Below are 25,000 nucleotides of genomic sequence, written 5' to 3' on the forward strand. Positions count from 1 at the left end.
ACAAGGTTATGTAGTTATCCGCAACGTTACATATAATGTTTATAAGTATTGTATTTGGAAAATGGGTGTTCGCTTTTTCAGATCTGTAAAATACTCTATCTAGGTCATATAATATGATCTCCAGGGGCAAACATTGCGTCGTCTTACATTTCATTAAGGTGATCACTTTCATATCGAAAACATGAAAGCAAGTCAGGTTGTCATCTTCATCGCCAGGCTACCCTTATTATTATTATTATTATTATTATCATTATTATTATTATTGTTATTATTATTATTATTATTATTATTACTAGCCAAGCTACAACCCTAGTTGGAAAAGCAAGATGCTATAAGCCCAAGGGCTCCAACAGGAAAAAATAGCCCAGTGAGGAAGGGAAATAAGGAAATAAATAATGAAGAGAATAAATTAACAATATATCATTCTAAAAACAGTAACAGCGTCAAAACAGATATGCGAATATCAGAATGCCAGAAAACCTCAAATCAATCAATCAAATCAATCAATCATCGCCAGGTTAAAGAAATTATCATTGGTGTGTTGAAGTACATAAAAAATGGGGGAAAAAACATTAATTAGTAAAGTAAGGAGGAAAGACGACCATATCTTGGATTCATAAACATGCCTTCAAAAGCTTTTTTTTTTTCTTTTTTTTTTCGCCCATCATAGCTGTGCCATCCCTCATTGTAGATAATGCGATGCAATTCACGAAAAGATGTCATGGATGAAATGTTGATAGAGTTAAAAGTAACAGCGATTACAGTACCTTAATGGTTCTATGGAAGTAGAAAAATTATTATTATTATTATTGTTATTATTATTATTATTATTATTATTGAAAAATTATTATTATTATTATTATTATTATTATTATTATTATCATTGTTATTATTATTATCATTGTCATTATTATTATTATCATTTTTATTATTATTGTTATTATTATTATTCCATCCATCCATATACCAAGGCACTTCCCCCAATTTTGGGGGGTAGCCGACATCAACAAGAAACAAAACAAAAAAGGGGACCTCTACTCTATATTATTATTATTATTGCTTGAATTGGTGGTGTAATTAATTCGGTCACGCCTTCTTACCTAAGTAAAGATAAAGCTGTCTTTAACAAAAGGTAATTCAAGGGTATTCTACCCACCCCAGTGTTTCGCATGGCTCTTTTGTTGAGATAGCTTATCTGTATTATGAAGATAATCACAAGTATCTGAATCGACTTTGAAACTAATTGATAATAAACTTGTATCGATTGTAAATAAAGCAAAGCATTATGTTGTGGGTCATTGACAGGTAACTGAAGTATTGAAGTGCCATTAGATAGGAATCAGTTACAAACACTAAATCCGTACGTACTTGAGGGTACGCTCTGGCACACTATTCTATATAATTTCTCTCCCTATTGTTTTGTTAAAGTTTTTTATAGTTTATATGAGAAATATTTTTTTAATGTTATTACTCTTAAAACATTTTATTTTTCCTTGTTTCCTTTCCTCACTAGGCTGTTTTCCCTGTTGGGGCCCCTGGGCTTATAGCATCCTGCTTTTCCAACTAGGGTTGTAGCTTAGCAAGTAATAATAATAATAATAATAATAATAATAATAATAATAATAATAATAATACAGGGCGTAAATTTGATGATTACATTTGAAACAGATGTCTACGGATGTTTTGGAAAAATAGATTTATTTCTAGTATATATCTTTGCTAGCCTAAACAACTAAACTGTTTTGCACGACCTTTTCTAGCTCTTCATAATTCAGAAAACAATTAATTTTGTGTAGGAATCTGCGTGGCCTTTAAGCAAAATATTGATTTAGGTCAGTTTAGTCCCAAGTCAAGAGAATAATCTCGGTGGCCTGCGGGAACCCTCTCTTAAATACACAAGCACGTATTTATGATATCCACTGAGTAATACTTTATTTTGAATTATCGAAAGAAAAACATCACCATGAATAGTTTCGAATAAAAAGTCTGTGGCCACAAAACAAGCAGTTAGTTCTTTGTTTTCATACCCACGAAAAATAATATCACAACTTCTCATTTGTAAATTGATCAGTGGTATGTTTTTGACGTTGTGAAACTTTTAACATTTGTATCCACGATCAGTATTTGATGCCACTCATCTTAATACCACATCGAACGTGTTCAGTATATCGAATTCCCCTTTTGAGTAATGCCAATGTGTTTCTATCTTGAACAGTTTATGTAATTGATGAAATCCGAAGAATAAACTTTCGTTTCATGATCTCCATGGCCTGATTGGTAACGTCTCTGCCTGGTGTTCGCCAGTTGGAGGTTCGAGTCCCGCTCAGACTCGTTAGTGCCACTAGTGTCTGCAACCTTACCATCCTTGTGAGCTAAGTTTGGGAGCTTTGGGGGAGCCTATAGGTCTATCTGCTGAGTCATCAGCAGCCACTGCCTGGCCCTCCCTGGTTCTAGCTTGGGTGGAGAGGAGGCTTGGGCGCTGATCATATAGTATATGGTCAGTCTCTAGGGCATTGTCCTGATTGCTAGGGCAATGTCACTGTCCCTTGCCTCTGCCATTCATGAGCGACCTTTAAACCAGCACAATTTCAGAAGACTTTGCTATCTCCTTGAACTTGACCTTTTCATTGTGACCATATCTCAGACAATAGATGCATACATTCTCCGTTGTAACATACAGTAATTTTATCCTCATTAACATGAATAGCTTTTCGAATTCCTCCATCACAATTTCAGAATTATATGGACAGTCCTACCTGCACCAGGTGTCTGAAATGTCATACTTATCCTCTCTTTTACATTAGGGATTAACCGCAATAACCGATTTCTTTTAACTAATGCATTTACCACATCGTTCTCTTCACTATAAACATTGCAAATCATACCTTTTGCTTTCAGCTTCCCAATATTGTTCGAAACGGCACCTTGAACCACCGCTATGTATTATAATCGATGCATCATCTCTACTGCTTGCATCAGCAAAGTTTACAACAACGTTTCCATTTGAGGTAGACCTCATATCAACAATTGCAATATTTTAAAGTCTGGCAACCTCATTTCTCTTCTCAGTGATTTTGACTTCATTCCTTAACTTTTTCTGCGTAAGTTTCATTCTTTAGGGTAGGAAGAAACATCTTCATTGCAGCTTCATCTAATAATTCAGACTTTGTCGAGAGATAATCAATTCTAGGTTTATCCAGTAACTCAAATTTCATCAAGAAATTATCTGATTTTATGTCAACGATCTCAGTCCAATTTGGTAAGTCCCCGCTGACTCTAACCGTAAGCCACTATCATATTATGTGTTTTCAATTCGCTCCCACAAGCGGTGCGGATCCACTTTTGTCAGTCGAGTGATAGATTATATGAATGAATCCTTTCACACTTGAGCGGAGCGGATTTTTCACCGCAGCGGCACCTCCCTGCATGCCCGGTGCCCCACTAGCTTTGCGGGGATCTGCTTAGCTGACGGTGATATATTATGTTCAATACGAGTCTCCACACCACACGATCTTTTTCCGCTTGGTGAAATCTAACCGAGGCCCTTTGCGTCAATAAGGGTAGGAGGGGATGATGACGTTCGTCGACAAGTAGTAGGCCCAGCAGTAAAATGAATCTAGTTACATGGGACAAAAGTCCAGAAGATTACAAATGTTAGAGTTTTGTTACATCGGCTTGGAAAGAAGTTTGTTGTGGATTAAGGGAGGATTGAAAGAGTCTGGATGATAAAGAAAAGAATGAATTTGCTAAGTGTAGCCTATTCACTTTTGAATTTACTAGCATTCTTCTTATATATTACCAATTGTGGCAAATTAGTTTCTGCACAGATGTTTAGAAAGTTGTAGCCTATAATTAATTCATAAGTCTAGTTATAAAGACATTCATTACAGTAATTCATATGATTTCTCACATTCATATGTTAGAATATTGCCAACTCAAAGCTCCCTCTACACCAGTGGTTCCCAACCTTTTTTCTGTAATTTCCTCCCTGCACCCAGCTCATCCATCCAGATTTTCCCCCTGCATACCCCGCCCGGCCCTCATGCCCACTCGCCTGCCTCAGAAATGGGCATGATACTCTAATTCTCCCCTTGAATATCATGTCAGTGAGAACTGATATGATCGTATCACAATTGAATGGCTAACAACAAATTGCCGCACGTACTATAAGTACATTTTCCGCTTGTTTTAGTTAGTAGGTAGTGTAGTTATTTCCCCCCCCCCCCTGGAAGCTTCATATTTCCCCCCAGGTTGGGAACCACTGCTCTACACTCATTTAAAATCAGCAAATCTTTTTCTGATATCATCTGCGAGCGGCGACCGCAATATCTGCGATTTTCGTTCGCTATACCTGCGGTGCGGAGACCGCTTCGTGTGCGAAAATTTTTTGTAGCATCATTGTTCAGCGATCGTTCCTCCTTTGTTAACTACACTTCATTTATGGATTCAGGGCATAAATATTCCATTCGCTGTATATTATCATTGCTAATGTTATCCCGACTCATTTTGTGACGAAAATCTCATTCTATCCAGTCTATCTTCATTTTCCAGATTTACATATGGGACACGCATATGTTCCCTGTTTCCCAGCTACAATAAGTGATTTCATACCACAAAAAAAAGAAAAAAAAAACTAATCTCAATAAGCACGTTCGCACAATGCGCCGCTCGTGTAATTAGTAAGACATACAATTAATGAAATTTTAAAGTCCATTTATAAATTGGTGTGTTGAAGGTAAATTAATATAGGGATATTTACAAAAAGGTCTGATTGTAGTTTCTTCCCAGTGCATTCTATAAAACACTATACCCACATCACTAGACGGAAGATTAAATTTCCTAGTATTCTTTTGTAGATTGAAAGGCAATCTTCGATTGTCCAGTGTTGTAAAGTTTTAGGTCCATTGGACAATTAAACAAATGTGGACATTATGTAATTACACAAATTTGTACATTTTGTGATCATTGATTTTGTCTTGATAGCAATATTAGATATTTGTCCGTTTGATCTTGTGGTTCCAATACGATTTTCCAAGTGTCATTTTTGTTTGTTTTGGTCTCGATTTGCGCTTAATACGAATAGTGTCTAAAAATATATTGGTTTTTGGTTTTATGTTCTGTTCATTTTTCACACACACACACACACACACACACACACACACACACACACACACACACACATATATATATATATATATATATATATATATATATATATATATATATATATATATATATATATGCGCGTGTGTAGACTACTCCATATTTTAAATCATCATCATCATCATCATTTCAGCCTTCAAAAGTCCTTTGTTGGATGTAGGCCTTCCCCAGGTTTCTCCACAGACTTCTATCGCAAGCTATTCTGTGCCACTGTTGCTCATGTTGGTCTAAGTCATCTCGCCAGCGGGTTTTTTGTCTTCCTTGGTTTCTTGTGTATCCTCGGGGTGTCCAGAAGGTTGTTCTTGATGTTCATTGGTTGTCTGTCATCCTGGCAATGTGCCCAAATGCCTCTTCTTATCCATTTTACTATATTGTTATCGCAGTGTTAAAAGGGACGTTTACTTAGGTATCAATCTATCATATATATATATATATATATATATATATATATATATATATATATATATATATATATATATATATATATATATATACATATATATATATATATATATATATATATATATATATATATATATATATATATATATGAGAGAGAGAGAGAGAGAGAGAGAGAGAGAGAGAGAGAGAGAGAGAGAGAGAGAGAGAGAGAGAGAGAGAGAGAGAGAGATCGTCACTGTAAAACAAAAATCATGCAACTGTTAAAATAATGAAGGCTGTTGGAGCCTTGGAGGTTAACTTCTTGTTTGTCGAAATCTAGTTACCATTTGCTGTTCGGATCTATACTCGTCCGGTCTCTTTTCTCGTGTCGGCTCGTTGTTTTGTCAAGTTTTTAATATGATCCCCTATTACCAGGTGAGGAAGACTGTGGAAACTTTGTTCTTCCGGGACAACAAAAGAAGAATAGACTTTGTTTTGGCCTACAAAGAAGAGGATGATCCCGAAAAAGTCGAAAGACGTCGTGTGTATGAACAAAACCTCAAGGAAGAAGGATTAGAGCTGGAAACCGAAGATAAGACCGTAAGTAACTAGTTTTTTTTTTTTTTCTACTGGACAATTGCTAACGGATTTATGATGATCATGTGAAAAGTATGGATTGCAAAGTAACGGATCTTAGTATATTACTTTTAAATTCTAGGTATATTTCTCAAATTTATTTGTATTAGGCCTACCTTCAGTTTATAGTTTGATATTTTGGGTGGTAATAGTGATATGAATCAATTTTCCACCAAACCCATCCTTCATATTGTTTAAAGGTATTATCTGTGTTATGAAATGCTTAGACCATTTTTGCTCTGGGAAGTCATTCTGTGCAAATATGTGTTTTTGGGCTCAAGCCATGGCGTCCTGATGGAAGGTTCCTTTTTGGTAGCTTCCTTGGGTAAATAACTACTAAGATATTCCCAGAGAATTTAACCACAGGTTATCACAGAATTCTAACTTCTGGAGCGAGTATCCTAAAGGTTTCCCTTTTAAGACATCGTATATCTACAGGGGACGCATGTATTAACGCGCCACATAGCTATCTACACCCCGAACAGAGTTAATGCTTCGGTGTGTAAGGGCTGAGAATAGCTGGGAGCCGTTCCATAGCTAATCTCATCCGTGGCTACTTCTGGTACTCGAGACGTAAACAAACGGGCGCCATTGCTTAAATGACATCACGACCGTCTCCATCCTTTGTTCAGTAGCTCGCCCTACTTAGACGGATTTTCCCTGTGCCTTGCTTATCGCTTTGCATCTACGTTATGTCGCTACCTTCGGCCTCGCCTTCTTCTGGAAAGTTGAGTACAAGGTTCCAGTATTGTTTAGTTAAGCTCTGACCGTAAAGTAAATATTACTTTCCGAGATAATTGTTGTTTTGTGGCAGAGCTGTGCCTCTACCGGACCCGCCATTTTATGGCGTCGTTGTTGTTATGCATGCCTTATTTAGTTAGCCACAACAACGCTTCCGGCCTCATTTACTTATCGATAACATTAGTTTATTTAGTCTTCATAGCTAGGAACTTTTATATCGTGTTTTGACGCTTTTTATCGGTCATCGATTGACCTCATACCAGTCGGCTACTATAGCCCCCAGGGCAGAGCGCCTATATCAGTGTTCATGCATGATTTTATTAGTGATCCTAGGCTAAGTTATGAAGATAGTGGCATTATTTTACAATACTTTCGACTGTGATGCAAGTGTTTATCGCCTTCAGGGACCATATAGGGGATAGGTTAGTTAGTGTCCCTTCCTAACCTAACCTACTTGTAGGACCCCTATATGCTTCCTTCATCCCCCTGCCCTTGGCATTCCCTCTGTTTAGCCTTGATTCCCTTACTAAGTAAAGGGATCAAGCGCCTATCGGAGTATATTATCGCCTCTCAGTCCTCCCTAAGGGAATGAACCCCCCTTTGGGTTGCGTCCGAGAGTGAGGAACGGCTAGCCCTTCCTCTATGGCTAGGACTAGTCTATGACTGTCCTGCGATAGCGATATGTCTTCTATCTTTCCTAGTTCAGGGCTTTTAGCCCTGCTCTAGGTTAGGTTTTGGAAGGTTTTTCTGTCCCCTGCTGAAACTGTACCCATGCACCGTTTCAGCCAGGCTGCCTTATCTTAGGTTAGGGAGTGTCCTCCCTTTCCCTAGTGGCCGCTCTGGTACAGAACCCCTTCCATGGAAGACTCTTCTCTTCTCCCCTCCCCACCTATCTCTTGTATAGCCTAGCCTACACTTAGGTTAGTCTATACCCATCTGTCCCCTGTCCTACAACTCCTCCTTAGGGTGGAGTGATAGGGCTACCTGGAGCTTCTATGTGCAGTCCGCTCTGGTACATATACCCTTCATAGTGTCCTATGGGGTTAGCCACTGGATGTGTTCTGCATGTAGAGGTCTCCCCCTCTTTGGGTGTCCCCTAGCCCTCCCTTGGGCTACCCTAGCTCCCGGTCCTCTGAGACCCCTGCTTCTGGGTGATAGAGCCAGCCTCTATCATGGGTACACCCTCTCAGGGGGGGATGTCTGGGAGTCCATGACTGGACTTCTTACATCCCTCCCCCTGTCTCTCTCACTATCCGGGTGCCGGTCCCTTGCCGCCCCCACTGTCGGCGATACCCGCCTCCCACCTTGGTGACTCTCCCCTTACCCTCATGCCGCCAGCCCCCCGCGTGCCGGGGGACTGCCGACCGCCGCCGGCTCCTGCCGATGGCTCTCCTCCTTCCTCCTAGCTTCGCCGTCCGCCTGCCGGTCGGCCACCGGAGTGCCGGCATCCACTGCCGGCAACCTGGTTCCGCTATAACCATCCTTGTCCCTGTCACCAATCCGGCATCCTCCGACTACCGGAGCCGCCGCTCCCCTGCCGGCGTGCCGCCGTTGTGCCGGCGGCCGCCACCCTGGTATTACTCTTGACTTACATATTGTCTGTTCTAATGCCAGAAACTGCTGGAGCGGCCTCCGGCGTGCCGGAGGTCTGCCGGAACCCCCCGGAGGCGTCAAGACTACTTGCACCCCCTTCTACTAGCTATCATATGAATACTGATAGCCCTACACTGCAAACAGATGGCCTGTTTACGCTCTTAGATCAGTGCCTTGGTACTGTTCTATTAGTAATCATGCTGTCTCTTTGCACTCTTCAAAATTCCAGCATGCTGCGTGTATCTTAGCGCGGCTGGTTGCCGGAAGCAGTTACCCTAAGGGACCTGTTAGCCCCCTAATTTGGGACTGAGTGGCCTCGGTCCCAAACTTATCCTCGGCATTTTCCATGGAATTCCATTGCCCTATGGACTTCTAAGGAATACTATCCTGTGCCTTCGGCCATCTCGGAGTATCCAAGGATAAAGCTTGCGGTAGCCAGCCGGGCGAGATGCATGGAGTATGTTTTCTTTACTACTTCAATCTCTATGCATCACACCCTTCATTAAGTTAAAAATTAATGATTAATATTAACTTAGATTAAGAGCCATTCTTATGACTCCCCCCATACTCATTTTCTCTTTCTTCCACAGGAGGAGCAGATGAAGTGTGACTTCGACTTCTGCGCTGTGAAACGCCCGCACTTCTACGGGCATACGGCTTGCAGGACTCACGCCCCTTGTGCTAACAAGAAAGGGGATTTGAAATTCTGGGACCCGCTGAACTGTACGGTCTGCCAGGCTCACATAGCTGATGGCTTCCATAACTCTCCCTCAGCGGAGATCAGGGACATTGCTCGAGAGAAGCTACGCAAATGGGTGCGTGGCTTCCAGAAGAATGCCACCGGACCGTACCTGGCCACTGAAGAATTGAGGTCACTGCTGTTCCCAAAGGCCTCCCCTGATTCTGTGGTGCCCAAGGATTTGATCCCCACTGTCCAAATTACGGTGGAACCTGATGTAGTCATGGCCCAGTCCATGCACGATTGCCGCCTAGATTCCGATGATGACGAACACATGTCGGATGTCTCGGAGGGTACAGAGAAGACCCTCATGGCTCAAGGAGCCGAAGATGAAGAAGACCAGGTGGAATACGCCGAGTCGGAGCAAGAGGTCGCTCCTCCTTCCATCTCCGCCCCTACTCCTACACCGACGGAAGTGTCTCTCCCGTCTACCTCCACGACCCCGGAACCCTCATCTTCCACTCAGGAAATGCTCCGGTTGATTAAAGCCGTCATGGACGACAAGTTAAAGGAGAATCAGGAGTTCATCAGGTCCATGATAGGATCCAAAGAACCGAAGATGATCTCGGTTAAGGATCTCCCCGCTTGCTCTCATGCCAACCCATGGAGGTATGCTGAGCATATGGTGATAGCGACCGGCAGAATCTTTGTCAGCGACAAGATCGGCTCGGTCCCCCGGGAAGATGTGGAATTCTTCCCCAATTTTGAGGCCTACCCGGACTGTTACGTCCGACTTCGCTCTGAACCTGCCTCTAAAGAAGAGACCGAACCGAAAGAAGAGATAGTGTCCGATCTCGCGAAGGCCCAGGCTATGCTAGCCAACACGTTCAAGAGTAGGGGTTTTACCTGCTCTAAGCTTCCGGCCCTGAGCAAGAAGCACCCTACCTACGTCGCACCTGAAGATGCGGTACTTCCATTCATGGAAAAGGCCTTCGCTGCGTGCCTTAAAGCTGTGGAAGAGGGGAAAGCCTGCCCTGCACTGGAGGAGTGCAGACCCTTCTCCATAGTTACTCCCCCTGACGCTCGACACTGGAAGGACATCCAGCATACTTTCGTCGTGGGAAAGCTAGATCCTGACGTCGCCGGACGTCAGTTTAATGAAGACCTCCCGAAGCTCAACGATCACCTCCTTCGTCGGGAACAAGATACGAAGGAGAGGCTCGCAGCATCCATGTCCCACCAAGTCCAACTTGAAGTTATGGCCTGTGACACCAGAGTACCAGACCACTACATGGTACTTGCCAAATCCCATATGGCAACCCTGATGAAGGACTTGTACCACTTCATGAAGGCTCGGAGAGCCTGTCGTGAATTCGTGTTCGCAGGTGCCACTGTGAAACACGAACCCCGGAGGCTGATTTCCTCCAACATCTGGGGCAAACACCTCTTTCCTTCTGACCTTGTGAAGGAGATCACTGACAAAGCCGCCACGGAGAATAGGAACCTTCTCCACAAATGGGGCATGTCAAAGAAGAGAAAACCCTCTCAGGACGACGGACCTCAACCTAAGAGGAAAGCCTCAAAACAGAAACCCCAGCAACGTCAACCAAGACGTCAGTTTCCGGGACCCGCTACCTCCCAAGTGGCAGCTCAGCCACAACAGACCTTTCAACTGGTCACCCAACCGGTGTTGTCACAGTCACCGGTCTTCACCCCTGCTTTCGAGCAACAGACGACTACCTTTCGTCCCAAAGGTAGAGGCTCAAACAGAGGTGCAGGCAGAGACGCATCTCGCCGTCCCTCCAGAGGCAGAGGAGGAAAGGGAGCTAGCGGCCGAGGCAGCAAGCCCTCGGGACACCAGAAGCAATGAAGTGCTTCCGGTGGGAGGAAGACTCCGCCAATTCCAGGATCGTTGGACCTTCGATCCCTGGGCGCACAGCATCGTCAAGAAGGGTCTAGGCTGGAGTTGGACTCAACCACCCCCAACATTCCAGCAGTTCTTCCAACAATCAACCCCCCTTCTGGAAGAATATGTCCTAGATCTCTTGAACAAGAAGGTGATAAGGAAGGTAAAGTCCACCAGGTTCCAAGGACGACTGTTTCGGCCTCAATGTGGCCCCTCGGATCTTCACAAAGCTGGCGGACGCCATAGTACAACAGCTCCGCCTCCGAAACGTCCAGGTGATGGCCTACCTCGACGACTGGCTAGTTTGGGCTCCATCGCCCGAGGATTGTGTAAAATCCTGCAACAAAGTCACCCAGTACCTAGAACACCTGGGATTCAAGATAAACGAGAAGAAATCTCGCCTCTCTCCAGCTCAGAAGTTCCAGTGGTTAGGAATCCAATGGAACCTTCAGTCACACCGCCTTTCCATCCCCCAGAAGAAAAGGAAGGAAATAGCAGGGTCTGTCAAGCGACTACTAAAATCCAAACGGATTTCAAGACGCCAGCAGGAACGAGTTCTAGGCTCTCTACAGTTCGCCTCAGTAACAAACCCAGTGCTTCGTGCACAGCTAAAGGATGCCGCGGGAGTCTGGAGACGTTCTGCATCCATCGCTCGAAGAGACCTCAAGAGACGGCTCCCAAACAGACTTCGACTTCTCCTCAAGCCGTGGTCGGAAGCAAAGGCCCTGAAAAGGTCCATTCCTCTTCAACACCCACCTCCATCACTCAACATCCACACGGACGCTTCGCTGGAGGGTTGGGGAGGTCACTCCCACCAAAAACAGGCTCAAGGCACCTGGTCTCCCCTATTCAAGACGTTCCACATCAACATCTTGGAGGCCATGGCGGTCCTTCTAACTCTGAAGAAACTATCCCCGCCTCCCTCGATCCACATTCGTCTAACCCTAGACAAATCGGTGGTAGTTCGATGTCTCAATCGCCATGGCTCAAGATCGCCCCAGATAAATCAGGTGCTTCTCCCAATCTTCCGTCTGGCAGAGAAGAAGAAGTGGCACCTGTCTGCAGTTCACCTACAAGGATTCCGCAACGTGACAGCGGATGCTCTATCTCGAACAAACCCGATAGAGTCGGAATGGTCTCTAGACGCAAGATCATTCTCCTTCATCTCTCACCAAGTCCCAGAACTTCAGATAGATCTCTTCGCAACGAGCGACAACAATCAACTTCCTCGGTATGTGGCCCCGTACGAGGACCCCAAGGCAGAAGCAGTGGATGCCATGTCACTGGACTGGAACAGATGGTCCAAGATTTACCTGTTCCCTCCCACCAATCTTCTGCTGAAAGTCCTCTCCAAACTGAGAACCTTCAAAGGGACAGCGGCCCTAGTGGCTCCCAAGTGGCCCCGGAGCAACTGGTACCCCCTGGTCCTGGAGCTGCAGCCCAAGCTGATCCCTCTCCCGGGCCCAGTTCTCTCCCAACAAGTACAGAAGTCGACTGTCTTCGCTTCATCATCGAAAATCAAGGACCTTCATCTCATGATTTTCTCTCCCTAGCCGCCAAGAAGAGGTTTGGGATCTCGAAGAAAAGTCTAGACTTCCTCGAGGAATACAAGACCGAATCCACAAGACGGCAATACGAATCATCCTGGAGAAAATGGATCTCTTTCGTCAAGACAAAAAATCCTAAAGAAATCACAATTGATTTCTGCATGTCCTTCTTCATTCACCTTCATGGACAAGGATTAGCAGCCAATACGATTTCAACCTGCAAATCGGCCTTGACCAGACCAATTCTGTATGCCTTCCAAATTGATCTGTCCAGCGACATCTTCAATAAACTACCGAAAGCATGTGCTCGTCTACGCCCAGCACCCCCACTGAAACCGATCTCCTGGTCACTAGACAAGGTGCTCCATTTCGCCTCGAACTTGGATAATGATTCATGCCCTCTCAAGGATCTGACTCAGAAAGTTATATTTCTCTTTGCTCTTGCTTCGGGAGCCCGAGTCAGCGAAATAGTGGCATTATCAAGAGAAGAGGGTCACATCCTGTTTACTGATACAGGAGACATTACCCTCTCCCCTGATCCGACGTTTCTCGCCAAAAATGAATTACCCACCAAAAGATGGGGCCCCTGGAGAATATGCCCCATGAAGGAAGATGTCTCTTTATGCCCAGTAGAGAGCCTCAAGGTCTATCTTCGTAGAACTTCGAACTTTGGTGGATGCCAACTCTTCAAAGAAGAAACATCGGGCAGCGACCTGTCACTGAAACAATTAAGAGCGAAAATCACCTACTTCATTCGCAGAGCGGATCCTGACAGTACACCCGTCGGTCATGATCCTAGGAAAGTTGCATCATCTCTGAATTTCTTTCAGAGTATGGACTTTGAAAGCCTTAAAAGCTTCACAGGCTGGAAGTCCTCGCGCGTTTTCTTTAAACATTATGCGAAACAAGTGCACGAAGTCAAACATTTTGTGGTAGCCGCAGGTAGTGTTATGAAACCTGCACCTAACTCTGCATAGAACAGTGAGTTACTTGGGACTCTAACTCTTCGGGTGCCTATGTTGACCCTCGAGTGATACATAGTGATGTCGAAAACACTTAGTGCTTTTATAACTGTTCTTATCCCAGGTGAAATGTCATAGTTGTCACACAAGTGCCGCATGCCCTGAGCATGATGTGTTTTAATCAAAGACTGACGTTCCTCGAGAACGAGTGCCTACTAATAAATTTGAAATTCCCTTTCAGATTCAAGAGCAAGTCTTTATTACTATGTACATTATAATTACTGTAAATGAACTTACTTATTGCTGCAATTCATTTAATTTCTGCATTTGTGAAATAAAATTTCTATTTTATTACCTGTACGTCTCAATCAGCTCCTACTTACTATGAAATACATGCCTGTCATAGTTTTATTATCCCCTTTTCCTTATGGTTCATGGAGAAATTAAGATACTAACTCTTAATTTATATTCACTCTGATTATGTAATGTTCCAATACGAATACTTACTCTTCATACCCCGGAGATGAAACCAACCTTCTCAGCACACAGTGTCCAACCACCACTGGTCTACTTTTCAGAATGTTCCTATACGAATGCCAAACATTCAGCTTCATCTCCAAGTTCTTCTATCAGGGTGAATAGCCCTTCGATACCACTTTGACGTCGGCATGGCCCGTGGGAACTTCACTGCCAAGGGGGGCTGGAAGATTCTTCCCTACGGTTCTTTACTAAGATTACTATGCTATTTTGTTAAAGCCTTTGGCACTTACTAATAGGGGAAAATCTACCACGATACATTGATTCTCTGGTATTCTTCCATCAGGACGCCATGGCTTGAGCCCAAAAAACGGATTTTGAGCGAAGCGAAAAATCTATTTTTGGGTGAGATAGCCATGGCGTCCTGATGGACCCTCCCTGCTACTTCGTCCAGTTTTTAGGTCCCACCCTGCTCTGCTGTATCATGGTGATCGGCAAGCAACTGGCTTCAGGATGACGTCATTTAAGCAATGGCGCCCGTTTGTTTACGTCTCGAGTACCAGAAGTAGCCACGGATGAGATTAGCTATGGAACGGCTCCCAGCTATTCTCAGCCCTTACACACCGAAGCATTAACTCTGTTCGGGGTGTAGATAGCTATGTGGCGCGTTAATACATGCGTCCCCTGTTGATATACGATGTCTTAAAAGGGAAACCTTTAGGATACTCGCTCCAGAAGTTAGAATTCTGTGATAACCTGTGGTTAAATTCTCTGGGAATATCTTAGTAGTTATTTACCCAAGGAAGCTACCAAAAAGGAACCTTCCATCAGGACGCCATGGCTATCTCACCCAAAAATAGATTTTTCGCTTCGCTCAAAATCCGTTTTTTAGCTAACTCTCGGAACGTGTGTAGGAAGTTGGTTAAAGCTACAAAAAGAAAAAAAAATAACTTCCTACCCTAGCTAATAAATCGTATTTAGACTACCCAAACTACTACAAATGCACTCTATATCCAATCAATAAGACAAACCACCGCGAAAAACCAGTTCTTGGTGGGTTGGGAAGAAAACTAATCTGAATAATCTATAATAGCAGTAGCCTACATCCTAGTCCTAACTTTTCCAACAGGCCATTCTTAAATAAGCTCATAATCTCTTAGTCAAATTTTACAGAATTACAAGCTAAGTTGCATCCTTACTGTGGTAGATTTACAATTTACACAAGGCATGGCTTCTGGATGTTAGTATTAAATGTCTTTACATTAAAGTGTGTTGTAAGAATCTGATCTTATCACAACCAAGTTGCTTCAATGATACAAGATGCCGTAGCAAAGGAATAGGAATTTGGGACTATAATGGTTAAATAAGATTTTTGGGTGGAGGAACACAATGAGTAAAATAGAGGAATGTAGTGTAGTTTCATCATACCCCCCCTAACCTAACCTAGGGTATAACTCCCTCTGACACCACCCCATTATCTAACCTGATGTACACTGTCATATCACTTGGGTACCATTCAAACTACCTATGCACTTGAGCTAGGCTTATTAACCATACCTGATTTAGAATAAGTTGCAGAGGGGGATTCACCTTCACCTTTAGTGCAAAACCCTCTTCAGATACTTCACATTAGGAAGCACTAAATTTTAAAGTTTTAGTAACTTACTGATAAATGGAACGGAACATAGTCATTACTTGATACTGGTTGCTGCAAAAAAATAACCCAGGACTTCGAATCATTAAATGTACCATTAAATTTACTAAAACAGCTGGTCAACAAGATTACACATTGGACGTCCACACTGAAAACATCTTCGCTTTCGATAGAAACTGGGTTTTTGTTCCTGTCAACTGAAACTGGATTTCTGAAATTTCTTGAATTCCAAAATTGTATTTTATTGGATAAGAATACAACAAATGAACCGAACCAATTAGGTTCCAGTATTATCCCCATTTCCACAATTCTTTATAAAAACAAATTGTAGTGTGATTTTCTTATCCAATATGTATTACTAAAGAATAGAATAAGGGTGGGAACCCCATCGTGTTACCTCGTTCAAGTTTCATTGGAGATAATGAAAATTCCATGTGATTAATGATATACATTGGTAAATATTTAGGTAATTGTTTCAATACATTTTAGTAAGTTTTTGTTTTCATATTAATGAGATATAAAAGAAGAAATAAATATCCCACCCTGGTTTGAACTTTGATATCTTAATGAGGTCTGATTTATTTGGAGATGAGCTTTTACTTTCTTATATTTCTTCCGTAACTGGAATACAAACCTCCGCTATTTATTAGGTGTTATTACTTTTGGCGAAGCTGAAAGGACGAGCCATTAAAATTTTAACGAGGGTTAAATACCCATTCCACAAATTAGCGGGGTTAGGGGGATGGCTTGATACCGCTTCTGTTCACACACCTGTGAGTTAACCGACTTTGCTTTTGGCTCGGATGGTGAACGGTCATTGCCGTTCTTCATCCTCACCAAGTTATTTTGGACTGCCATTAATTTCTTTTTGTTTGTGCTTTCTCTTTATTAGTTTGTGTGTGTGTTGACTTCTGCCGACGAGGCAAACCTGCCCTGAACTTTAGGGCCGGCCCTGCAGTACCTTCATGTCGGCCGTGGACACCGATCGTCTCACCCTTTGTCCTGCCTGCAGAGGTCAACGGTGTGAAAGGATAGGGATAACAAGTGTAGCGAGTGTTGGGAGTTGTCTGCCTCCCAGCGTGAAAGGTTTGGGAGCCGGCGGAAAAAGAAGTCAAAGCGTGATATTTCAACATAGAAAATTTCTAGGAAAGGGAAAATACCCAGGGCTAATACTTCCAATCGGTCTCTTCCGAGAGACCAAAGAGTAGTAACGTAGGCCCTTTAATTGTTGGTCAACCCTGGTTCTGGAGAGATGGTGTCGCTTCCCCAGCGAAGCAGCCCCAACTCTCCCCCCGGGTGAGGCCATGTGTCTTTCTCCTTTTGTACAGGTGTGGTCATCCTTGGGGCATCCGGGTTCGCCCTCCAAGGACTCTTTGCTGTAGCTCATCATCTGTGGTGCAGCCTTCGTCGACATCGGAGGTGGATCCTCTGTCGTATGTTGACGTACTGGTGTCTGAGGCGTCTTCAGACTCTTCAGCTGTTGCTGCCAACTGCGCTTCCCCCGTTCCTGATGATCCTTCGAGGGGGAAGCAAAGTCTTTCGCCTGTCTCTCCTGTGAGTGTTTCTCCACGGAGGAGGAGTTCACTCATAGACTTCTTTACGGAGGACTGCTGCTTGTAGAGGTCAGCTTGCTGATCAACCGGCCCCCAGAGGACGTCAGCGATCTCACAGAGCTCGCCCTCCGCTTCGCCTTAGAGGTCTCCCTTCGCCATTGGTGAAAAGGCAGCTCTTTAGCCTCGTCTTCGCAGCCTTCACCCGAAAGGAGCCTCCTTCTTCCGTCGTCGTCTGGCCCTCGATATTCGCACGTTCCTGGACCTTCTCCTGAAGACGCTGCCGCTAGTCCTCGGACTTCAGTCTTGGATTCTTCTGAGGGTCGCTCACGATCCCTCACGGAGGATATTTGTCCTTCCAAAGGGCACATCCCTGCTCCTAACCTGCCTTCACCATTCCTGTCTCGTGATGTTGCAAAACATCCCTTGGTCTTGAGAACACCCCTTCCTTCACAGCGATCCAGACCTTCGGCTTGGCGCCAGCACTCGCCAACATCTCGTCAGCGCTCTCCAGCACGCCAACGCTTTCCAGCCCATCAACGCTCTCCTGCGCTTCAGCGCTCTCCAATGCCCCAGCTATCTCCCGATCGCCGGTGCTCTCCAGCTCGTTCTTGCGTTCAAAACGCCAGCATTTGCTGGCTCATCAGCGCTCGCCAGCTTATTGTCGATGGCCACCGCACGTGAGCTTACCAGCGCTCACCAAGACACCAGTGCTCACCAAGACACCAACGATCTCATTCTTGTCAGGGCTCCCCTACTTATCAGGGCTCTCCAGCTCGCAAGCGGTCTTCAGCTCCCAAACACTCACCTGTGCTCCAGCACTCTCCTTTGTATCAGTGTTCTCCAACTCGGCGCTCTCCAGCTCGCCTGCGCCCGCGTGCGCACCAGCGTTCTCCAGCTCACCAGCACACTCATGCACAGCACTTGCCTGCGCAGAATTTGCTTGCGTGTTACAGCGCGCCCACCGGGAAAAGGAGGAAGAGGCTCCACAGAAGGGTTCAAGATTCCGAAGATTCCATCTTCGAAGGCGGACCCACCGCATCAACCATCGGTCGAGACTCCTCACAGTGACCCATGGATCCCTTTCTCTTCAGGAGATCTCTCTGACAGTGCTACTGTCAGTAGACAGCCTTGGCTCAGTGCCATGGTCACAGCAGTTGTACAAGGCTTCAGGCTTGCTATATCATCCGGCTCTTCGAAGACCTCACAACATCCGGCGGCTCCAACAGATCTCTGACAAATAACCTTGGCTGCTTCGCTCTTGAAGAGAAAAAGAGGAGTCTCAGACGCGGTAACATCCCCTTGGGTGAAACTGATTCCTGTTTGGCCATTGAGGCCTGTCTCTCCTGACTTGCCCTTCGGACGCTCTCCTGCCTCACCTCTGATGAGGGAGTCTTAAGAGGTTCGAATTTCCTCACTTCCACCTTCGGAGGAAAATTTTCCTCGCATAGGGAGTGCTCCACCACCAGCGGAAGTCAGGAAGGAATGTGGTTGAGTTCTTAGGTCTCTAAAGAGACCTCCCTATAAACCATTTCGCCAGGCAACAGATCGCCACCCGACTTAGAAGATGGTGTTCCCACTAGCTTTGGCCAAGAAAGTCTGTGAACTTCATGGTCTCGTACAACATCGCTCATTCAAGGGGATGGGAAGAGGTAACGTTCAGCTTCGCTCTGAGTTTGTAGCCAAGACTCAGGATCCGGGTGTGGCATATCCCAGATTCAATTCCTTCCGGATTTCGAGTCTCCGCTCTGTAACTGATGACCTTGATCATGTCTTACTCTGCCCAGTGAGGAGTTTGAGGGTGTACCTCAAGAGAATAACCGCAGCCCGTCCCCTATGTGCATGCACATTTCGTCAGCACAGGGAGGAACAAGAGGAGGGTCATTAAAAACATCATCGCTGCTTGAATTCTCAAGGTCATAGACCATGCCCTGAATCCGGACCCTCCTCTTTCACGATGTCAGGGGCGTAGCTATGTCTCTGGTATTCAAGAGAAACGTCTGTGACGCAGGTTCTACAGGCTGGGGTGTGGAAACGTCGGAATACATTCACAGCCCACTACCTGCAAGACGTGACCCACAGGAGGCTCGTTACATTCTCTGTTGGCCCTGTGGTGGCTGCACAACAGCTGCTATAATACCACAAGCTCCTTATTGGACAAGTAGTAGAAGGTTGAGGGCACTGTTACCCAGTCTTAGTCTGCATGAATGAAAGGTTTGACTGGCTCTTATTCTTTTCTTCAGCTTCCCCTCTCTTGGGGAAAGCAGCATCCTGGGTTCTCTGCACAAGCTGACCTAAACCACTGCAGGTAAACTATGTTCCCTTGTGTACCTAGTATTAAGCTAATAATGTTGCGTCCCTATACCCTGGCGAGGTGGTACAGTAATACCTTGAGATACGAGCGTCCCAACACAGGAGAAAATTGAGATACAAGGAGAGCTCCGAGCAAATTTTTATCCTGAGATACAAGGAAAAATTTGAGATACGAGGTACAGTAGTCCCTATACGGCTGCCAGGTGGCTGTGTGTGCGAGAGGCTGCTCACGAGGACAGGATCGCTCGGTCTTTCCCGTCGGATCTCTGTCATGTAAAGTTATCTCAGAGCATCGTTTTGTTTTCTTACGTATTTTTTGTGTGAATCATTCATAATTAATTAAATAAACAATGGGTCCAAAGCAAGCGAGTGCAAACAACGGTAGTGAAAAGAAAAAGCATATGATGACAATGGAGATGAAGCATGAAATAATCGCAAAACATGAGAGTGGCGTAAGAGTGACTGAGCTGGCGCGCCAATATGAGAGGAGTACATAGACTATATGTACCATCCTCAAGCAGAAGGATGCTATAAAGAGCACCTAGCCTTCTAAAGGGGTAACCATCCTTTCCAAGCTGCGTAGTGATATTCAAGACGAGATGTAGAGGCTTCTTTTAATTGGGATAAAGGAGAAACAGTTGGCGGGAGAGCGTGACCGAGACGATCATATGTAAGAAGGCCAGTAGAATCTATGATGATTTGAAAGGGAAGCTGAGAAAGGGGAGACTTCGATGTCCGCGGAAACCTTCAAAGCCAGTCGTGGCTGGCTGGATAATTTCAAGAAACGGACTAGGATACACTCGGTTGTTAGGCATGGGGAAGCAGCAAGTTCCGATGCGAAAGCCGCGGCGGACTTCGTCACAACCTTTGCCTCGGTTATCGCCTGACATGGCTTCCTTCCCCAACAAGTCTTCAACTGCGATGAAACTGGTCTTTTTTGGAAGAAAATGCCCAGAAGGACTTTCATCACGGCAGAGAAGAGACGAGACTACCGGGCCATAAACCCATGAAGGAGCGGTTAACTCTAGCCTTGTGTGCCAATGCCAGCGGTGACTGTAAGGTCAGGCCACTGCTGGTGTACCACTCTGAAAACCCACGTGTTTTCAAGAGCCAAAGGATCTTGAAAGTAAAACTGCAAGTGATGTGGCGCGCTAATGCTAAGGCTTGGGTTGCCCGGCATTTCTTCACAGAATGGGTTAATCTGTGCTTTGGTCCGGCAGTCAAAAAATATTTGGCAGAGAAAAACCTGCCATTGAAATGTCTCCTGGTCCTCGACAATGCCCCTGGTCACCCTCCTGGTCTTGAAGAGGACATTCTTAATGAATTCAGGTTCATCAAGGTCCTTTACCTCCCGCCCAACACCAGGTCACTCCTCCAGCCCATGGACCAAAAAGTTATTTCTAACTTCAAGAAACTGTACACGAAGCATTTATATTAAATGCTTCGATGTCACAGACAACCCCAATCTCACCCTTCGGGAATTTTTGAAGGACCATTTCAACATCGTACATTGCTTGAAAATTATTGACAATGCATGGCAGGGTGTCACAAGATGAACTCTTGATTCAGCGTTGAAGAAATTGTGGCCAGCTATCGTCGCTGAGAGGGACTTTGAAGGGTTCGATACGACAGACCCTGATGACCCCGAACCTGTTGTAATGGATGAAATCATGTCTCTTGGAAAGTCCATGGGGCTAGAGGTAGACGAGGCAGACGTGAACGACGTTATCGAGGAGCATCAGGAAGAGCTCACGACACAGGAATTGATCGAGCTCCAGGAGATGCAACATTCGGAGGTGTTGCAGGAGCTCAGTAGCGAGGAGGAGGTGGGAGACGAGGGCCACCTTTCTACGACAGAAATCAAAGACAGGATAGTGAAGTGGCAGGAGTTTTCTAATTTTATGGAAAAGAGGCAAGTTGGTGAGTGGTCGTGCGTTAGCCTATTGTGACGACACTTGCGTGCGTCATTTTTGCAACACTTTGAAGGGGAGACAAAAGCAAACATCCCTAGATAGGTTCCTTTTAAAAAGTCCATCAAAAAGTGCAGGTGAAAGCGAGGCAAAAAGAGCCAAGCTGGAAGAAGAAGAAAAGTAAAAAAATGAAAATGAAAACAAAATGTAGAATTAAGTGTAGTGTAACGTAAGATTAACATTTTATTTTTAAGTGTGTGTACAGTAAGCTAATTTCATTTAAGTTAAATTTAAAGTTAAGGTTATGTTACGTAGTGTTACGAAAGTGTTGCCGTCAAGTCTCTCTCCTCCTCGTTCCCCCAGATGCTGAAGCCTTGACGAGGATGGGGGGCTTAGGGATCAGCAGCTGGGCTCCGATGTTCGGTGGGAATTGCTTTCCCACTGGTCCTAGGTGCCAAGCTGTTGATCCAACTAAGTTAATCAGCACTTTCTCTTTTCCTTTGTTTATTTAATTTTTTCTCCCATCTCCAACTCTTGGGCATGAAGTTGTTGGTGACTTTGCCTTGTGTTTGATTATGGTTTGGCTGCCTCTTTGGATTTGGCGCTGGTGGGATGGACGGCATGCCATCTCTAAAGAACTCTAATACCCGATGTACCTGAGCGAGGGGAAAGTTTTATGTCAAACCTTTCCCTCAGTGCTGGGTCTGATGTTGACGGCCGTCATGACGCCTCAGGTGCTGAGGGCGGGGTGTATCTCTGGATATTGCCCCTAGGGCGGCCCTAATTTGAGGGATGACCCCGTCCTTTAAGTGTGGCTCCTTGGTGGGTGGGGGAATATCCAGATGCAATAAGTCTTCTCGTCATTATGGCGACCCCACCAAAACCCATTGACAACAAATCTGCTTTCTCTCTGATTTTGGCTATGAATAATTCTAAGAGCTCCATTGTTACTATGGAACCATATAAGGAACTTATAAAAACAGTAATCGTGTTAGTTAAGCCAGTGCCTTTGGACTGGAGTTTTTATGACATTCACAATGAGTTTTCAAAATTTGGATCAATAAAAGAAATCAGGAATAGACTTGGCAATGATTATAAATTCTTTGAAAACTTGATTATCTTTGATAAAGTGACAGAAGCCCATAGAGCATATAAGGAAAATAATTCAGCTACTATGGTATGAATGTTAGGCTTCCAAGGGCAGAAGAGTTACCTAGGTATCTAGATGTATATAGACCTCATAATGAACCTGAAGATCCTGAAGTAACCTAAAAATCTAGATCACAGAATACAGCCCACTCTTTGGCCTGTGATTGATCTCCGCCCACTCTTTGGCCTGTGATTGATCTCCGCCCACTCTTTGGCCTGTGATTGATCTCCGCCCACTCTTTGGCCTGTGATTGATCTCCGCCCACTCTTTGGCCTGTGATTGATCTCGACCCACTCTTGGGCCTGTGATTGATCTTGGCCCACTCTTGGGCCTGTGATTGATCTTGGCCCACTCTTGGGCCTGTGATTGATCTTGGCCCACTCTTGGGCCTGTGATTGATCTTGGCCCACTCTTGGGCCTATGATTTATCTCGGCACACTCTTTGGCCTGTAATTGATCTTAGCCCTCTCTTTCACCTATGATTGATCTCGGCCCACTCATTGGTCTGTGATATATCTAGCCCCACTCTTGTGCCTGTGATTATGTGAGTGATCTTGGCCCACTCTTGGGCCTGTGATTGATCTTGGCCTACCCTTGGGCCTGTGATTGATCTTGGCCTACCCTTGGGCTTGTGACTGATCCCGGCCCACTATTGGACCAGTGATTGGTCTCGGCCCAGTCTTGGGCCTGTGATTGATCTCAGCCCACTCTTGGGCCTGTGATTGATCTCAGCCCACTCTTGGGTCTGTTTGATCCTGGCCCACTCTTTGGCCTGTGATTGATCTCGGCCCACTCTTTGGCTTGATTGATCTCGGTCCACTCTTTGGCCTGTGATTGATCTTTGCCCACTCTTTGGCCTGTGATTGATCTTTGCCCACTCTTTGGCCTGTGATTGATCTTTGCCCACTCTTTGGCCTGTGATTGATCTTTGCCCACTCTTTGGCCTGTGATTGATCTTTGCCCACTCTTTGGCTTGTGATTGATCTAGGCCCGCTTTTTGGCCTGTGATTGTTCTCGGCCCACTCTTTGGCCTGTGATTGCTCTCGGCCCATTCTTTGGCCTGTGATTGCTCTCAGCACTTTCTTTTGCATGTGATTGATCTTTGTCAACTCTTGTGCCTATGATTGATTTTGGCCCACTATTTGGCCTGGGATTGATCTCCGCCCACTCTTAGGCCTATGATTGATCTCGGCTCACTCTTTGGCCTGTGATTGATCTTGGCCCACTCTTTGGCCTGTGATTGATCTCGGCCCACTCCTTGGTCTGTGGACTGTGATGGATCACGCCCCACTCTTGGGCCTGTGATTTATCTCGACCCACTTGTGCCTGTGATTGATCTTGGCCCACTCATGCCTGTGATTGATCTCAGCCCACATGCCTGTGATTGATCTCGGCCCACTCATGCCTGTGATTGATCTCGGCCCACTCATGCCTGTGATTGATCTCGGCCCACTCATGCCTGTGATTGATCTCGGCCCACTCATGCCTGTGATTGATCTCGGCCCACTCATGGCTGTGATTGATCTCGGCCCATTCTTGTGACAGTGATTGATCTTGGCCTACTCTTATGCCTGTGATTGATCTTGGCTCATTCGTGCCTGTGATTGATCTCGGCCCACTCTTGTGACCGTGATTGATCTTAGCCTACTCTTATGTTTGTGATTGATCGCGGCCCACTCGTGTGACCGTGATTGATCTCGGCCTGCTCTATGCATGTGATTGATCTCGGCCCACTTTAGTACCTGTGATTGATCTCGGCCCACTTTAGTACCTGTGATTGATCTCGGCCCACTCTTGGGCCTGTGATTAATCGTGGCCCAATCTTTGGCCTGTGATTAATCGTGGCCCAATCTTTGGCCTGTGATTAATCGTGGCCCAATCTTTGGCCTGTGATTAATCGTGGCCCAATCTTTGGCCTGTGATTGATCTCGACCCACTCTTGGACCTGTGATTGATCCCAGCCCAGTCTTGAGACTGAGATTGACCCCGGCCCACTTTTCAGCCTGTGATTGATCTCGACCCCTCTTTGGTCTGTGATTGATCTTGGCCCACTCTTTGGCCTGTGATTGATCTTGGTCCACTCTTTGGCCTGTGATTGATCTTGGCCCACTCTTTGGCCTGTGATTGATCTTGGCCCACTCTTTGGCCTGTGATTGATCTTGGCCCACTCTTTGGCCTGTGATTGATCTTGGCCCACTCTTTGGCCTGTGATTGATCTTGGCCCACTCTTTGGCCTGTGATTGATCTTGGCCCACTCTTTGGCCTGTGATTGATCTTGGCCCACTCTTTGGCCTGTGATTGATCTTGGCCCACTCTTTGGCCTGTGATTGATCTTGGC

At 45.1% G+C, this 25,000-nt stretch overlaps 2 protein-coding genes across 6 annotated transcripts in view; both read left to right on the forward strand.

The window, feature by feature from the left end:
• LOC137634164 (anoctamin-5-like) overlaps window positions 1–25,000 on the forward strand; it is a 500,953-nt gene that overhangs the window by 346,306 nt on the left and 129,647 nt on the right. The window lies entirely within an intron of this gene.
• The window catches only part of LOC137634165 (anoctamin-5-like), a 68,415-nt gene continuing 49,300 nt past the window's right edge, over window positions 5,886–25,000 (forward strand). The window contains exon 1 of the mRNA XM_068366423.1: window positions 5,886–6,144. Coding sequence (XP_068222524.1) covers window positions 5,962–6,144 — 183 coding nt within the window. The 5' untranslated portion in view covers window positions 5,886–5,961. The remainder of the gene's footprint in view (window positions 6,145–25,000) is intronic.

The sequence above is a fragment of the Palaemon carinicauda genome, chromosome 44, assembly GCF_036898095.1.
Source record: "Palaemon carinicauda isolate YSFRI2023 chromosome 44, ASM3689809v2, whole genome shotgun sequence".
In the NCBI taxonomy this organism is placed as follows: Eukaryota; Metazoa; Arthropoda; class Malacostraca; order Decapoda; family Palaemonidae; genus Palaemon; species Palaemon carinicauda.